The sequence below is a fragment of the Sarcophilus harrisii genome, chromosome 1 (assembly GCF_902635505.1).
Source record: "Sarcophilus harrisii chromosome 1, mSarHar1.11, whole genome shotgun sequence".
NCBI classification, from domain to species: Eukaryota; Metazoa; Chordata; class Mammalia; order Dasyuromorphia; family Dasyuridae; genus Sarcophilus; species Sarcophilus harrisii.
This window is the reverse complement of record NC_045426.1, coordinates 103,399,291-103,417,624: the sequence shown is the minus strand read 5'-3', so window position 1 is coordinate 103,417,624 and position 18,334 is coordinate 103,399,291. Positions and strand designations below refer to the sequence as shown.

General features: G+C 37.8%; 1 protein-coding gene across 1 annotated transcript in view; it reads left to right on the top strand.

Annotated features, from left to right (window-relative positions):
* The first annotated feature begins 3,461 nt into the window (after positions 1-3,461).
* The window catches only part of SH3GL2 (SH3 domain containing GRB2 like 2, endophilin A1), a 229,091-nt gene continuing 214,218 nt past the window's right edge, over positions 3,462-18,334 (top strand). Inside the window, exon 1 of the mRNA XM_031961479.1 lies at positions 3,462-3,729. Within this exon, the coding sequence (XP_031817339.1) occupies positions 3,685-3,729 (45 nt within the window). The 5' untranslated portion in view covers positions 3,462-3,684. The remainder of the gene's footprint in view (positions 3,730-18,334) is intronic.

Sequence of the window (18,334 nt, the reverse complement as noted above, 5' to 3'; positions counted from 1 at the left end):
AGCCTCCTGGGATCTGACAGCTCCCAGCTAGAGGATAGATGTGATCCAAGAGTTTGAGAGAAGGAATAATTTGAGTTTACGTAGTTTCCCATAGTTGCATGCTTTCAAACAAACCAAGGAGTGTAAACAACAGTTTCCACAGGAGGTACAATTTGTAATGCCAGGAGGACCAGTAAGGTGGAGACAGAAGTTCAGAAATTAGATTATTCTTTAGCCCCACGTGTAGAACTTGAAATCTGATGCCAACTGGAACACAAGAGGTTATTTGGTGCTTTTCTTGAACTTGTCTGTCTGGTTGTCTCATCATGTGGTAGGGGGATGACTGCCCTCATCATTGACCTGGCATTCTTGTTTGTCTCTGACCTTGAGCAAAGTACCTTTCTGCTGCAGTGGCTTGGTGGAATGTTTGTGACCACTTCCTCTACTGCTCTTTTCCCTCAAACCCTCATTGCTCTTGGCAGCAGAGGACCGCACAGCAGGTGAGAGAAGTGTTATGTATATTTATAGAATATCTGGTATTGAAAAATTGCAATGTAAGTTCTAGAAAGCAAATATGTCAAAAAATACAGGAAACTAGATAAAGCAGGTAAGATGAACTGTTAAAGATTGGCTTCAAAGGTGTCTGTTTTCCTAATTCTGACAGTGAATAATGTTATGAGAATATCCTAAGTCTGGAAATAGAAACTTGGTAATAGGTCTGAGGCTGAAGGAGACAACTTTGAAGTAGAAAAGAAAGTCAGACCTTTTTAAGTACTGGAAGAGGAATGTCCAATGGATGCCCAAAGCCTTAAAAGTGGAGAGGACTTAGTGTAAGCCTAGATATAAGTAGAAGAAAGGAAGGATACAGAGTTTCCTAATCTGTAAAATGAGGTGGTTAAATGAGATCAATCTACAAGGTACCTAAATTGATGATTCTATAATTTACAGTTAGGAAGTGATGCCTTTTAGAACATGTCCCTTCCTCCCAAATATGCCTCACCATAGTTTGAATTGCCACTCACTCGTGAGTATAGTATGAATCATCCCCTTGAAACCTCATTCTTCCCCAGCCACAGAATAGCACTTATTTCAGGCCAGCCTTCTTGCAAATGTATTACATTAATTATAACTCTGGCTGGATTATAAGACTGTAAATAGACTTTAAAAATTTTCATTACCATTGCTATTTTGTTGTTGTTGTTGTTTAAAGAAAAACAAAAATCTCCAAGCTTGGAAGATGGGATAAATTCTAAATTTCTCATGTCTATATTAGAAAGGAATTTGCACGTACTTTCCTGCCCCATGATTATATAAAAGCAGGATAGCAACAACCTCAGTTCAGATTTACTCTTCTGAAAACCGTTTCAGGTAAAAGGTAATGATAAAGTGTCAAGATTGGGGGGAAAAAAGAGCTCAAATGTCCCTCATGGATAAGCCTTGGGTTACTTTCCAGAACAGAGCAAGAATTATCCTCTGGGTTAGGTGCTGAAGATGCAAGATATCACTAAAGAATGATACAATGGAAAGATGCCTTGAATAGGGTATGAATCAAACTAGGATTTGAATTCAGATAGACTTCTTAGTAGCTATATGGAACTAGCTTTGGGCAAATCATCTTTTTCTTTTAACTCATTCTGCCGGTTAATTTAGTTGTTTCTATAGAAAGTATCATCATTCTTCCAACCACTCAGTTCAACACTTAGGAATCATTCTTAGTCTGTTCACTGGAACTCACCCTGCCAGTTGCTAAATTTCGTTGATTCCACATCTCTTATTCCACATTCTTGATCTGATGGATCTCTTCATTCATTTAGTTGCTCCCCTGGTGCAGGTTAAAATCACCTCTTACCTGGACTGTTGCAATCGGTATTTCTGTACCTGGAACTTTCTCCTCTTTAATTTATCTTTCACAATGCTGCTAAATTGTTATTGGAAGAATGAAGTTATAGCAACTTCACTTCCCTGCACAAGCATCTCCAATAGTACCTCCAGTAGACTTTAGGATTAAATACAAAGGCATTTGAAGCCCTTCAACAATGCAGTTCCTCTCTAGAGTTCCCTCCTCCGAAATATTCTGGATTTATTTAATGTATTTTTTGTATTTAATTATCTGTAAAGGCATTTTCCCCTTGAAGTGGAATGCAAAGGCAGAAACTGTTTTTTTGTCTTTCTGTTCTCAAATATCTAGCATAGCCTTAACACAAAGGAGCTGCTAATCGATGCTTATTTAATTGAATCAAAAGATGCTTCTACCCTGTAGGCCTAATTTTCTTACCTGTAAAATGATAATTTCTGACATTTCTTTCTAAGAAACAAGCATTTACAATGTGGTGGTATTCAAACTTCCTTTCCCAGGATTCAGATTCAGGTTAGAGCCTGATAGGGATCTCAGGGATCCTTTATTTCTGCTTCCTTCTTGTCACCAATGAGGAAACCTACTACTATGTGCAAGATAGTATACTATGTTCTAGGAATGTAAAGTCAAAAGAAACAGCTCCTTCCTTCAAGAAACTTCTTTTTTTTTTTTTTTCTGTTTGGAGGGACACAATATGAACGCAGATAAGTAAATGTGAAATAAAATGAGGGAAAGAGCATTAATAACCCGTGGGGACAAAAGATGGCTTTCCCTTAGGAGTGAGGTATCTTAGCTAAGCTTCTTTAAAGAAAAAAAAAAAAAAGCCTTCAGAGGGGTAAGTTGAGTGGATAAGCATTCTAAGCAAGCAAATGCACAGAGACTAGAACATAAAAACACCTGAGCGGAGCCTTGTGAAAGCACGCCGCTAAAATAGGTTGGAGCCGGATTATGGAAGAAGGATTGGAAGTAAAACTGAAAGTGAAAATAAGGAACTCAGGGTAGCTGAAGCCTTCTAGATCCAGGAGCAACTCATCTGAGTGCAAGGTGTTTGGACTCCAAGAACTCCACCCTCCCCTAACCTCTGGCGAATCCTCCTACCCAGAGCGTAAGGATTCAAAAAGCCAGAGGAGAAAAATCACTTTAAAAAAATCAGCTGAAAGTGAACTTTGCCTTCGAACCCGAAAGTCCAGCTCCAAAATCTCCGCAAGAATGCGTTTACGCTAGCGTCCGCAGTGGTCTGTTCGCCTCCGTTCGCGCCAGTGTGTGAACTTGTGTACCTGCATGTATGTGTGTGTACCTATGCGCCCGTCCATCTCTCACAAAGTAGCCCGGGGGTCCCAGCCCCAGCAGGAGCCGGCCCGCAAGCAGCATACCTGATCTTCCTTCCTTGGGGCTGGGGGCGGCCCCGGGGGCCGCGGCTGGGCCTGGGCTTCCCGCTTCCCCTTTAAGAGGCCGGATTACCCTTCTCTTGACGTCAGGGTGTCTGTCTCTGCACCGCCAAGCGGAGCCTCGGATAACCTGCTCACGCCGAGGGAGGGAGGGAGGGAGGCAGGCAGGCAGGCAGAGCCGCTGGCTGCAACTCGCGGGGTGCCCGCCGAGAATACCCTCCTCCCCCTCCCTTCTTCCTCCCCCGCTTCGCTTCTCCCTCTCTGCCAGCAGCAGCCCCCCTCCCCCTAGCCTCCCTATCCTTCCTAGGGATCAGGCAGCGGCTGCCACCGCATTCCTGCAGCCGCTCCGGGAGCCCCCGCCGCCGCCTCAGGCTACAGCATTTGCAGCCGCCGCTGCCACCGCAGCAGCAGCAGCAGCAGCAGCAGCAGCAGCAGCGCGCATCCCGGGTTATCCCCCCCACCATGTCTGTGGCCGGGCTGAAGAAACAGTTCCACAAGGCTACTCAGGTAAAGGGCACTGGAGCACAGGAGGATGCCGAGGACGGGCTTGAGGGGGAGCAGGCTCACTGCTGCTCCGACGGTCCGCGGAACTGTCTGTTCCCTCCGCTCTCAGTTTCTGTCTCCTGACCTGGAGCTGTCCAGGAAGCTTGGTGGCGCCCCGGGGGCTCCTGGAGAAGAGAAGTGAAGCTGGAGGGGAAGGGGACAGCTGGGGGTGAGGATGCGTCAGCTACCTGTGGGAGCAGGCGGGGGGAGAGGGTCGAGGGCTACCCTGGCTCAGGACGCTCTGAGCTTTGCAGGACTGGCTAAGCTAGGCTAGAAGGAGGACGAGCGGTGATTCACAGCCGGGGATAAAGCCTTGTGCTCCCTCTGCTGTCATACTTATCGGGGTGGCCCTTCACCCCGTGTTTGCTCCCCTCACCGCCTGGAGGTTGACTCTGAACTGTGAAAGGTACTTCTTAGTTGATTCGGGAGCTCTTGAATAAAAGCCTTAGGGAATTGACCCAGCCCGAGGGAAAGGAGGGCAATGCTGGCCTCTGCTCCCCGGGGATCACTGGAAGGAACGGATATGTTTTCCCTTACCCCTTACTCGAATACAGTCTGCTTTATTTGACCACCCTCATCCCCTCCTTCATCGGTCTGTCTCTCCTTCTAGCTGAGGAGTAGGGCGGGAGGATACAGAGCATCCTCTTCTGGAGATTTCAGGTGGAGAGGGGGCGCTGAGAGGTAGGGAATGAGTTCTTGGCTTCCCTCTGCTGGCTGTATCAGCAGCATCCTTTGCATTATTGAGCAGGTGGAGGGGGGGGAGGAGGAGTGATGGTAGCTAAGCTGGGCTCTGCACTGCAGCCTGCAGCTCTCCCACCTTCCCCATCCATCCTTCTTCCCTTTTCAGTTTGCTGCTGCTGCCACCACTGCTGTGGTTTAGGGAGTCGTGATTTTTGGTCCCCACGCTTCCCGCCTTTTCCTTTCTCCGTGCTCGACACCAGGACGCCTACACTCTGGCGCAGCTGGAAAGGGTTTAGGGAGGGCGGCAAGGAAAAACAGGGCCCAAGCCTGGACCTTGTGAACCAATGGGCATTAAGAGAACCTTTTTTTCCACGTGCCTGAAAAGAGCTGAAGAGATGATGTAAAGTCTCTTCTTCTTCAGTGACCTTGCAGTGTGATACACCTAAGTGATACTTTGTGTCCCAGGAGTGGTCTCCAATGAGCAGATGCCCTGGCTATTACTCTTCTGACGTCCTCAAAGCCAAACTCCTTATGGATCCAGCAAAGAAAAAGTTAAGAGTCTGAGTCAAAACTTGACTTTGCATATTTTGAAGGGCAAAGAGGATTCAGTTCCAAGGGTTTGTGTGGGACAAAGATATTATCACGAAATATTTCATGCCTCTTTTATTGTTTATCCCAAGTAATCACCTGGATCCAATGGGATATATTAATTTAAAAAATAGGGATATCAACACTCAGAATTGTGTTTTTGAGATTTGACATTCTCCTTTTTATTGAGATAGTAAAGGAAATAGTAGTTAATACTCTTAAAGTGGAAGGGTCTCTCTCTCTCTCTCTCTGGGAAAGTTTCATTCCACTTTGTTTATCAATTGCTCAGACTAATGAGGCTTAACAGATATTCGTGTGTGTGTATGTGTGTAAAATATATTTATATATACGTATGTAGACATACATAGATTTTATGTAATAAAGCACCTCTCCTTTTTGTGCCACAGAACATTCAAGAGACTCCACGTCTTTGTTTCCACATAAATACAGAACATTTCGCCTTACATTCATACACATTTCCTCCATCTTTTTACCATTTCATATTGGAAGCCAAATCAACACTTGGACAAAATGAAGCTATGATTCCAATAAGAGAGGCCTTTTATTCTGAGTGTATGTTGAACAATAGCAAGGGGCTCCCTTTGCCATTTTAGTAGCAAAGAAAATGCAGTCCTACTTCTTTGGAATAGACCACATCCACTTTCCAACTGGAACAAATGGCAAGTGAGTGTAAATGTTAAAACCTATACATCCTTCAGATGGCATTTTTCTTGTCTTAAGTTTCATTTTAGCAACAATTCTTTCATTTCTAAATAGTTTAGGTTGGCTGCAGCCCAGGTAAAAAATAGCATATTGATGCCAACTTTTACAGCCTCCTATTAGAGACTAGAATTTAGGTTTTGCTGTATCATGCTGGAGATAGAGTGGATTTTTAATCTAATAACAATTATTCCATTCAATTAACTTACTATAAGTAAATCAATATATGAACATTTGGATTTAGAAAGATTAAATTCTTATGTATGTGTCCTATTGCTTTAAAAGCAGCATTTTAAAAAATGCTGAGCGACTGGTATACTTAAAATGTGATTCAAGTATTAAAAATTGATTTTTGCAGCTTTCTAGTAATAAATTAAGTTTTCCAGAAAATAAAGTATACACACCTGTCATTCTAGTGAGTCTTTTGTTGTAGGAAAAATTCATTTTTTTTTCTGTTTGAAGGCTCACATTTGGGTAAGTTAATCATTAGTCTATAGCTTCATATATAATTAATGTGTCATCACATTCAATTATTATCACTTTTTGATTCATCATACCCTTTTTAATCTAAGTTTTTGATGCTTTCATCAAATCTTATGTTCTGTATTATATCTTGGTACTTTTCTTAGATGTACCTTATTATGTAAATCTTAATGAATCTGATGTTGATCTTCTGAGATTTGAAAAATCTATTAAGGTATTTGATTAAAGAAATAATAAAAGCTTATTCAGATAAATCAGCTTTCCTAAACTCAACCAAGTTCAAGATCCCTTATGGAAAATTTTGCTCTGTAGTGGGCTCTCTTAAATAAGTGTATCTAGTTAAATGGTTATCTGGCTTTAACTCGCCTACAGTCTTTTGAGGGGGAGGAGGAATTGGAAAAAAATCTCTGCCTTTAGAGTGGAATATATTCATCCTTTTTGGAACTGATCTTCCTTTCATTTGATTTTTGAAAACTTCTTTCTTATCTCTCAAAAAGGTGTTTGCTACTTTTAAACTTATTTTAAAGCATTAATATTGTTTGAGGAATGAAAAAATACCCTTCAAGGTCAATGGAGATATTTTTGGAAAAATCTGGTTTTAGGAGTGTCTTTCTTGCTTAGTCAACAAGGATTTGTTAAGCACTTCCTATGTTCTAGCTACTGTATTTAGCACATGATAAAGACAGACCAAAAAGTCTCTGCTTTCAAGAAGCTCACATTATATGGAAGAAGACAATATTCATGCAATTATGTATAAACAAAATACATAAAGTGGGAAGAAATCTAGATAAGGGGGAGGAGAGAAATGAGATTACCATAAACATTTTGCAGAAGATGGAATTAGTCTCCATCTCTAAGGAAGATGGAAGGTGCAGATGAAGAGGGAGAGCATTTGAGGCATGAGATCCATTGAAAGTTAAGAGGTTGTTTAGCAAAGATTTTCTGACTACCACTGAACAGACTGGCAGATTTCCAAACACGGTGACTGACAAAAGTTTTCATGGGAGACAGATTATATCTCCTCTTTTCAGTTATCCTGAAGAGCTTCAGTTAAATGTGAAAGTGCCTTTTGGGAGTGCCCAACCTTAGAGGGATATATGTGTGTCCTTGTAAAGTTTAGAGGGATGAAGAAGTGCAATTTTAGAGGGTGAAATCTAAAAATTATTTTTTTAGAGAAAGTAAATTCATTGAAAATGATTTTCATTTTCTATCTATCTCTAGGAGCAAGCATAGTGCTTCAATATTTATTGAAAGAATATCAGATTCAGTAAGATAATGGACAGGGATTGATTTTATCCTTTTTATCCCCAGTACTTAACACAATGCCTGGAACATAGTGAGTACTTAATAAATCTTTTTTGATAGAGTGGACAGGTGATCAACTTATTCCAAAGATGGTTTTCATGTAACTTGTCAAAGGCGACTAAGACATTGTTGATTGGAACGTTACAAAGAGAATATATGAAGGTTTAGTATTTCCCTGCCTCTCTCCTTTTTCTTTTCTAGCTTCTGACACCTTCTCTTTCTACTTTGCTTTCCCTCATGCTCTTATACCTATTCCCTTCTTTGTGGTCTGACTTTTTGAATTCCACATTCCCAGGAATTTACTAATACCTTAGAATACATGACACAAATCTTGTGCATATAATTGTGCATATATCTTGTGTACCATATATATAGTGCATAATAAAGATTTAATAAGGATTTTTAAAATAGGCAGCTATTATACTGGCACTTAAATACAGAATAGAATTGTGAAGTCCAATCTGGAGTCTTTTGCCTAATCTCTTAAAATGAAAAGTTTTCTCTGCCAATCCCCATCATTTCAAGAATGCACCTTACTAAATATAAAATCTCTAAGAAAACAGTATAAATGTTATATTAAAGATAGTATTTTTTTTATATTTCAGAACAACCTCTCTTTAATAAATCAAAGTAGATGAATAACATGTAAGATGAAGACATAAAGCCTAAAATGCTTAGGCAAAAACTCAGGAATCATCAAATAAACTTCATTTAGAGGTAAATGTAGTTGATTGTTTTTTTCAATTCAAGATTGACAATAAGATGAAATGGAAAAAGTACCGGATTTAGAGGCAGGATTTGTTGAAATTCTAGCTCCATTACCTCTTATGACTGAAATGACCATGGTCAATCATTTCATATTTATATGTCTTATAAAATCAGCAGTTTAGGTTGGATATAGATCATAATCGTTTAGAAAATACTTTTGCTTTATATACAAAATTTTGTAGTAGGTACTAAAAGAAATGCAGAGATAAATAGGATGTAGTCCCAATTTTCAAGGAGTTTGTAATTTAGTTGAGGCATAAGATGCAAAAAATCAGATACAGAGCAATAATGTAATGAATATATAATATGTATAATATTATAATAATATATAATATGTATAATATAATATGTAATGAATATATAACAGTTGTGAGAGTTCAGAAGATAAAACTTTTCTAAAACTCTAAACAGACTTAGAAATATGGAATATAGGAGTTGGAAAACTGAAAGCCATCTAGTCTAGCTGTCATGTAAAACATAACCCTCTTCTTCCAGATCTCTAATCATTGGTCATAAAACCACTCCAGGAAAAATCTTCAGGGAAAGGAGTCTCAAAACCTTACATTACAGACTGCTTCATTTTGTTTAGTTTTAATGGTGATGAAATTGTAATTTTTCCCACCTCCCTGTTCTATACATTAGTTCTTTTGTTGTTCTCTGAAGTCAAGCAGATCAAATATATTCACAGTTCTAAGAGGGGAAGCTTCAAGTATTTGAAGACAATAATCTTGTCCCTTTTGCATCTTTTCTTTTCCAGATAAGCATTTCCTGTTCTTTTAATCTACCTTGCTATATGGTATGATTTTAATCCCTATTACCATCCTGATCATCCAGCTCTGGACGTACTCTAATTAATTAGTCACTATGCTTGTGACAAACAGAATTGGACAGAATAGTCCAAATGTGGTCTAGTCAGGATAAACTGCAACTCTTGTTCTGAAGACTGTACTTTATTAATATGGTTTAAGTTCATGATAAGCTTTTCTGTCTGTCTCACCACACTGACTTCATAAATTTGGAAGTCTAATAAAACCATCAGGTTTTTTTTTTTTTTTAATATTACTTGGTTTCTAGTCAGATCTTTAACATTTTTAATTTGTTTAATTATTTTTTGTTTCCAACCCAAATATAGGCCTTCATTATGTTTTATCTTTTTTTTTTTTTTTTAGATTTGACCTATTGGGTTATTTTTAGGTGTCATTTTTGCCAGAGTTTATTGTTTGTCTCTTTCAATTCTCATTTGCAAATTTAAAATGCTGATAACCTATGTCTTTACCCAAGTCATTAATTAAAAATGCTGATCAACACAAGTTGAAGGACATAGTCCTGCAGCATTCTTCCAGAACTTTCATCTAAATTAGCATTTGATCCATTAATATTCTTTAGGTCTTTCAACCAGTTATTATCATCAAGTTCACATCTTTCTTAGCATGTTAGAAACCTAAGAGACTAAGCCCTGTGTTTTATAAATGAGTTAAATAAGAAACAAAAAAAGGTTAATGACTTTGTAATGTAGCTAATATAAAAGAGCACTTGAATCCAAGACTTGTAACTGCATGTGCATAATCCACAGAGCAGCTAGGTAGAACAGTTAGAGTGCTAATTTGAAATCAAGAAGATTCATCTTTTTGAGTTCAAACTGGGCCTCAGACACATACTAACTGTGTGATCCTGGTCAAGTCACTTAATCCTTAGTTTCTCATATGTAAAATGAGCTGGTGAAGGCAATGGCCAACTACTCCACTATCTTTGCAAAAAAACCCAAAAACCCAAAAAACAAAAAAAACCCTCCAAACAAGGTCACAAGGAGTTGGATACCACTGAACAATAGCAAATCTCATTCACAAGATTCTAAATAGATTTAAACTCAGATAGGGATATCAGAATCCACCTAATTTATGCTCATTTAACAATGTGAAAACAGACTCAGAGAAATTGAGAACTTCCCAAGACCACACAGATAATAAGTTTAATTGGGAGAAAAGATCAGAGTCTCTCAGGAGCCTTCAACTCTAAGTTGACATAATTACTGAAAACACAAAGTAGATAACAGTAACAAGAGAAATTAAGAATTCTTTAATCATTACTGATGGAATTAAGTACAGATAACTCTAAACCTGCTAATATCAACCAGGATCAATGATACCCTTGGTTGTACTTTAGAAATAGAAACACTCTCTCTAAAGGGACTATTGAGACAGAAAATGAGCCTGCGGAGTGTGACTTGTGGGAGTGGAGAAGAAAATCAGCTTTTACCAGTGGTTCTGGAGAAGAATAGAGCAGGAAACCCAGGTGAGTCATTTGCCTAGTACAGAGTCCAAGGGAGAGCAGTCTGTGAAGGAAAAGAGCACCTCTTTCTTGCAATTCTAGAGAGAAGTCTTGGTTACTTTTGTTTCCTATATGTTTTCTTCTCTACTAGCATACTCTTTTATGTTCACCCATTTTTCCCGTTGACTTTGTGTGTATTTGTGATAAAGTGTGCACCAGGTTTGTGTGTGTTCTCTTAAGATTTCTCCATAAAATGCCTTTGCTTTGTGCTAAATGTATTCTCTGGCTAACAGAGATAAATGTTGTGGTAGGGGATCATAGCTCTAGTTTATGCCACATATACACGTATACCAGTCAACTTGGAGTAGTTGACTTTAAGGGATGACAATCTATAAGGTAATTATCCAAAATGGGATGAGGAAAGGCTTTGTTAAATGCCTTGCTGAAATCCAAGTCTACTGTGTCTGTGGTGGGCCGGGTTATTAACTCTTTCACAAAAGGAAATGGGGTTAGTCTTTCATGATTTGTTTTCATTGAACCCATCCTAGTTTAGAGTAATTACTATTTCCACTCTAAGTATACACAAGCCAATCCTTGAAAAATTTATTCTAGTGATTTTGTTCCCCCCTCTCCCCTCAATTAATGCTAAACCTCCTGGCTTGTGCATAATTTGAAGAATCTGCCCCTTTCTTTTTGAAAATCAGAATTGTGTTTACCCATATTTGGGTCTCTTTTATTTGCCTCAAAGATGACAGATTGTGGTTAATGATCAAACAAAATTTTCAATTCTCTGGAATGTATAGTTTTTCCAGGGCATGTGATTTAGTTTCAAGGCAAGCTGTTACGTCTGAGTTTTCAGTTGTGCCCTTAGAATGACAGGGCAGAGCTTTACACCAACAGTTTCAGAGTGTCAGTGGGTGATCCGATAGTCTTGTCAAGGACCCCTGTCATTAGAGATGATAGCAGTCTTTGCCACATATTCACAAGATACCTGAAGAAGGGGCACATATACATCCTGTTCTCCCTTGGTTTCCTCTGCTGCTAGGTATAGCAGGGAAGAGATGTAGACTTATAACATTGACAATAGGTACCTGGGAGTTTGGCTATGTCTAAATCATTCTGTATTCAATCCAAACTGCCTAAAGGCACCATTGATAGCCAGTAACTATCTTTCCTCCTTAAATACACTTATTAATGCCATCCCTGATTTAGGACCTCTATGATAATCTCTCATGCTTTTCATAACCATATCACTGATTTAGAGATGCATTAAGTTTCACCATATTCTGGAGCCATGACGAAGCTATATTCTTTAATGATGGAGTTAAATACAGTATTACCTTACCAACTCCTTACTTATATTGGGTTTTGAACCATCATTAAATTTTTTGTTCTAGACTTCTTAGTTCTTTCTTGGTAGAGAAAGTAGTGAGGGGAAATCTTCATGAAAAAGGTTGAATTTCAACAAAATAGTGAAGAGTAGGGGAATAAACATTCCCAATTCCCAGATGTTGACAGTGGAATGAGCAAGTCAGAAAGATGAGAATGTCTTGGACGTGTGTGAGGAATAGGAGCAATGTAGTTTAGTGGAACTTACGTTAAACACTTATGTATGAAGTGAGGCTAGCCACACAGATTTAATAATATCCTGGAGAGCCTTTAATATGAGGCTAAGGGATTGAGTTTTTGCATTTGATCAGTGCTGGGGAGTGATGGCAAGTCTTTGAACAGTGGAATGAAGGATCAAAGGTTTGTATTAAGAAGATAAATTTGATCATCTTTCAAGAATGACTTATAAAGGTGATAGACATTAGAGGCAGAAACATTTGTTAAGGAAGAAGTTATAATAATTCAGGGAAGAGATTTATGAAAGTCTGCAGTAGGGTAAGGACAGTGGGGACAGACAGGAGGGAAGTAATGTGAAAATTGAATTGATAGGGCTTAGTGATTTATTATATAGAGAAAAATAGAAGAACTGATGATGACTCTTTCCACTTTGGGTACCAGAAAAGTGATACTATTAACAGAAATGAGAAATTAGGAAGAAAATTATATTTAGGTGAAATATTATGGGCTTAGTCTTGGCCATGCTGGGATTTTGAGTTGCTGGTGGGAAATTCAGATAGAGATATTCATTAGGCAGTTAAAGTTGTGGGTCCGGAACTTTAAAGAGTTCTAGTTACAAATTATTCTTATTTATCAATTAAATTTGATTATTTTAAACAACATATTAGCTTGGTTTGAGCTACTAAATATAGCTGGAAGTATATACAACTGCAGCTCTTTACTGAAAATCAGTTTTTCCCCCTATACCAAAGCTTTTTTGATGTTAAATAAAGATGTATATCTATTTACATCTTTGATTAGATATGTATTAAACACATGCTTTTCAGATTAAAAAAAAATTTTAGCACAAATTGAACTCTCATATGGCTTTGAAAAGAAGTGAAATTAGTCTGTTCTAAAATAATAATGTTTTAATATAATTTCTAATGTTTTTCATGAATAATAGTAATGTGCTCTTACCTAACTAGTTAGATTATTTGTAGAACATAGGATAAAAAAGTATAAATGCATTAAAAATAAAATGTTATATAGGAAGAATTATATAAATAAAGCATGTCAAAAGAAATGTTGTAGGGGAAATATGAGCTAGTCATGTAACAAAAATGAGGTATAATTAATGGATGGTAGGCCCCACTGATTTCTACTCAGTGTTAAGGGAATGAGAAAAGCTCCCCTCACGTTGGTTGGATTATTCTCTCATCCCTCTGACAGATTAACAGGAGGATAAAATGGATAAAAGTTGAGGATGCAAAGGATGGATAGCCATGGATTGCAATTTGCATCATTGAAAGACACATCTCATACTGCTATGACATCAGAGACCCATAGCAATATTAAAGGAGGGAATGATATGAGCAAAGACAAAATAGGTTAGATGGATTTGTCTTGTCCCTTTGGAGGCAATTAGCCTTCACTGATTAATGCAAATAATGCTTATTTCACATAGTTTATATTATGGATAGAACACTATAAATGGATGTTAAGACATCTACCTAGATGTATTAGTAAAGCAGTTCTAATATGATGTACTTATTTCTGTTAATATTACTTTATGCTTACTATATTAAAATTCTTTTCCCCTCTGCAGCTTTGCAGGCATTATTAATCATTTCCTCCTCCATGATACCATTTTCTTGAAAGCTTTTCAGGACACCTGTCTACTGGTTTTTCTCCTACCTATTTGACTACTCCTTTTCTGTCTGCTTTCCTGGATCCTCCAGATCACATTCTCCAACTACAGATATCTTTCAGGGTTTGGTCCTATGTTTTCTTCTTTTCTCTTCTATACTATTTTACTTGGTGATCTCATTAGCTTCCATAGATTTAAGAATCATCTCTATGCTGCTGACTTTCAAATCTCTCTTTCCTGACCCTATTCTTTTATTGACCTCCAATTTCATGTCTCCAGCTTCTCAGACATCTTAAACTGGACGTCCAGTAGACATCTTAGACTCAGTTAAGTCCAAACCAGAAATCATCTTTTTCCCTACCCTCCTTCCTACTTTCCCTTTTATTGTGGAAGGCAACACTGCCTTCCCAGTTTCTCAGGCTTCTAACCTAGGAGTCATTCTGGGATTCCTCTTTATTTCTCACTCCCCATGTCCAATTTGTTGCCTAGACTTGATAATTTCATCTGTGCGATATTTGCATTACACTCCATTTTCTCCTTTGACATTGCCTTTAAACTTAGTGCAGTCCCCAATCCCTTCACATTTTGACTATTGCAAAAGCTTGTTGGTGAGTCTGCCTGCCTCTAATTTTTCCTCATTCCAATCCATCCTCCATTCTATTACTAAAATGATTTTCCTAAAATTCAGTTCTGATTATAATTATGAAACTTTAATGATCTCTTTTTGTCTTCAGGAGCAAATACAAAATGATCTGTTTTTATTTAAAGTCTTTTCATAACTTAGCCCCCTTCTACTTTTCTAGTCTTATTTCTTAACAAGTACTTTTGATTCCAGATATACTGGCTTCTTAGCTGTTTCATCAAATAATACATTTCTATCTCTTAGCTACAAGCACTTTCTCTAGCTGTCCCCCATGTTTGGAATGCTCTCCCTCTTCCACTCTAGCTATTAGTCTTCCTGTCTTCCTCTAAGGCCCAACTAAAGTCCCATCTTCTACTGGAAACCTTTTCTAGACTCTCTTAATCTCAGTGCTTTCCTGATTTTCCTCTTTAATTATTTTTCATTTATCCTTTATATAATTTGCTTAGTATATATTTGTTTGCATGTAATCTCCCCCATTAGATTGTAAGCTCCTTGAGTATGTGGACTATCTTTTGTCTCATTTTGTATTTCCATTACTTAGAATAGTGTCTGGCACATGGTAGGTGTTTATTTGATACTGATTGACAGAATCAGCCAGATATACTATACTAAACCAACACTTTCTCTGCTGTACTATTCACTTGAAAAGAAGAGATTGCCTGAATTGCCATTCTAGGTATCATTTTCAGGAACTCTCATTTGGGAGTGACCTCTTGGGACCTGTTTATACACGTGATTTTTTTTTTGATTTCTGTTATTTTTGGCTATAGTAGTAGGCAATCAATGGAATTACTTTTACTCTTGCTCTGATGGGGCACATAAATATTGTTATTCAGTTCTTTTTCAGTTGTGTATGACTCTTGATGACCTCACTTGGATCATTCTTGGCAAAAATACTGGAATGGTATCTTTTCTTCTCCAGATCATTTTATAGATAAAGAAACTGAGGCAAACAGGGTTAAGTGACTTGCTCAGGATTATATATGATATTATATATATCATATATATATATATATGCACACACACACATACACACACATATATATAATATATATTATACAAGATTCTAAAGAATATTTTGTTTTTCCAAATACATGTAAAGATAGTTTTCAGCATTCAACTTTGCAAAACCTTGTGTTCCAAATTCTTCTTCCTCTCTCTCTGCAATCTGATACAGATGAAACATGTGCAATTCTTCTAAACATATTTCCATATTTGTCATGCTACACAAGAAAAATTAGAACAAAAGGGGAAAAAACACAAGAAAAAACCAAACAAACAACAACAACACAAAGGTGAAAATACTATGCTTTGACTCACATTCAGTCTCCGTAGTTCTTTCTCTGGATGCAGATGGCTCTTTCCATCACGAGTCTGTTGGAATTAGTGTTTACATTTTAATGAAGAGATGAAGCACTTAGGGGAGTGTGGCCATGGAGAATATGGTGGGTGGCACAGTAGGACAGTTAATTATTTCTGTCTGAATTATGTAAATAAGATATACCTTTTGCTGTTATAAAGAAGTCTGGAGAGTGAGGAGTGAAGTAAAAGCTTGGAATGGAGCATTCTTGAAATGTTCATCATGGGAGGGCAGTCCCTAATCAGGAGGGGGCAGAAACTGCTCTGTGGTTCCAAGTGGGGCTGTGAAAGCATAATGCCTGTGTGTTTCCTAGACTTTGTTATCTTCCCTTGATGTCAAACATAGCACTTTGCTCAGTGTGGGTGTTTAATAGCTATTTGGATGTCCCAATAAGACTAGGCTCATATTTATATAGAGGAGAAGCATGGTAGGTGGGACATTATCTTGCTTTCCACAGAACTCTAATTATATCATGGGGCTTGGTTTAAAATGTGTTATAATTGAGACTTTTTTTTGAGTATGGGTTGGACAAGGTAGACTAGAATAGGATATCTTCCAGTTCTGATATTCTGTGATTCTGGCTAGGGTGCTGTTTTTTTTCCCCCTCCTCTTAAAGCATAACATTTCCATATTATCCCAAAATTTGAAAGAGCATTATAAATAAATTCTTAGCTAACTATTTTTAAAGGAACATTTGAAATGAAACTGTGTTGCTGTGTCCAATAACTTTGCCTGAAGAAAAACTGCTGCAGTCTTGACTTCTGAGGAGGTGGAAAGAGAAGTCATATACTTCCCAATATGGAGGCTCCTTTCCCACAGAGTCATGCTGCCGTTGATGACTTAGCACCAGCTGTTCACTGTTCTTCTTTAATACAGTGATCAGATGCCCAGTGGGGGCAGGGCACCCCTGTGGTCCATTTCCAAAGAGAGTGATGTTACTTGAGCAAAAGATTACTTAGATTGTGCCCCATTAGGAGTATAGAGAGCACCCTCCTATTTTATTCCTTTGGAATGCTTTTATTTTTTCCTCAGTAATTTCTAGATATAGCCCCCTCCATCTCTCCTCTATAACAAAGAAAAAGAATTGATCAAAAACACCCAAATCATGACCACAACTAATGGAGTGAATGCAACATTGTACTCATAGTTTCTCACCTGTCAAGTCAGGGGAGGAAAGTTATATTTCATTTTATGTTCTCTGGGATCAAAATTGGTCATTTTGATTGTTAAGAGTTCAACTTCCCTCTGTTTCCTTTTGTTTACATTCTTGTAGTCATTGTGGACATTGTTTTCCTGGTTCTTGGTCCTCCCTCTTTAAATTTAAAAACCGGTCAGGCCATCAATCTCCTTTGCTGATCTCTGGTTTTAAAGACAAAAAAGGAGAATTATAAAAAATATTTGCTGGCATTGCTATCTAGAAAGGGTTTGGATATATACATCTTTTAAAACTATTTTTAAATGCAAGATACATAAGCTAGAGTACAGAGAGCTTATAAAAGAAAAACAAAATCACATCCCCAATTGTGGCTTCACAGATTGCTCTTTGACAACTTTAGTGGGAGGATGAAAAGGATAAATCTGGGAAGATTCAATTGAGCAGACACATAAAAACAATATCTCAGGTATATGTTATTCTAAAGCAGAAATTTTTAAACATTTTATATACTGGACCTTTTGGAAGTCAAGTAAAGCCTATGAACCACTACTCTGATTACTGCTCTCAAATTCATAAAATAAAATACATTGAATTACAAAGGAACCCAATGATATTGAAATAAAATTATCAAAATGTTAATTCATGAACTCCATGGAATTTATTCACAGACCCCAGGTTATAAATTCCTGCCCCAAATTTTGTGAAGCCCTTTACAAACATGATTTCATTTGATTCTCAAAACAACCCTGTGAGATGTTATTTTTGTCCCCATTTTATCAGTTAAAATACTGTGCTAGACACTAGAGATTAAAGAAGAAAAAAAATGAAGTCCCTCTTTTTAGGGAGCTTAAAATGTAATAAGGGGAAGTGACATATGCTGATATAAGTATGATCCAAGGTAAAATGAGCTAAAGACAAAAGAATTAATGGTGTGCTCTTGGAAAGCAGGCATAATTTTCTTTTTTTGTTTGTATGCCAAATGCTCAACAACATGTCTTGCACACAGTAAGAGCTTAATGAATGTTTATTAAATTGCATTTAAAAAAATCATAAATATTCAAAGACCAAAAGAAATAAATTCTGCCTGTAACAGGTAGCTTGGAGAGACAGGACAGAACACAAAAAGGCCTTCATGGATGGAGAAATATCTGAACTGAACCTTAAAGGAAAAGAAAGATTTCAACAGGTACAGATGAGAAAAGATGAACTAAAATCCTGAGGAAGTGGTCAGTCATGCATGAATGAGCCTTTCTGGGAGGCTGAGATTTCCCTAGAGAAATCTCTCTTTATTAGCATTTGATGAAAAGTCTGAGGAATCCCATACAAACAGACTCTGCATATGTTGCTAGAAGCAAGTCAGTTTTATAGGCCTAGACTTGGGCAAGTATTGAACCAAATTTC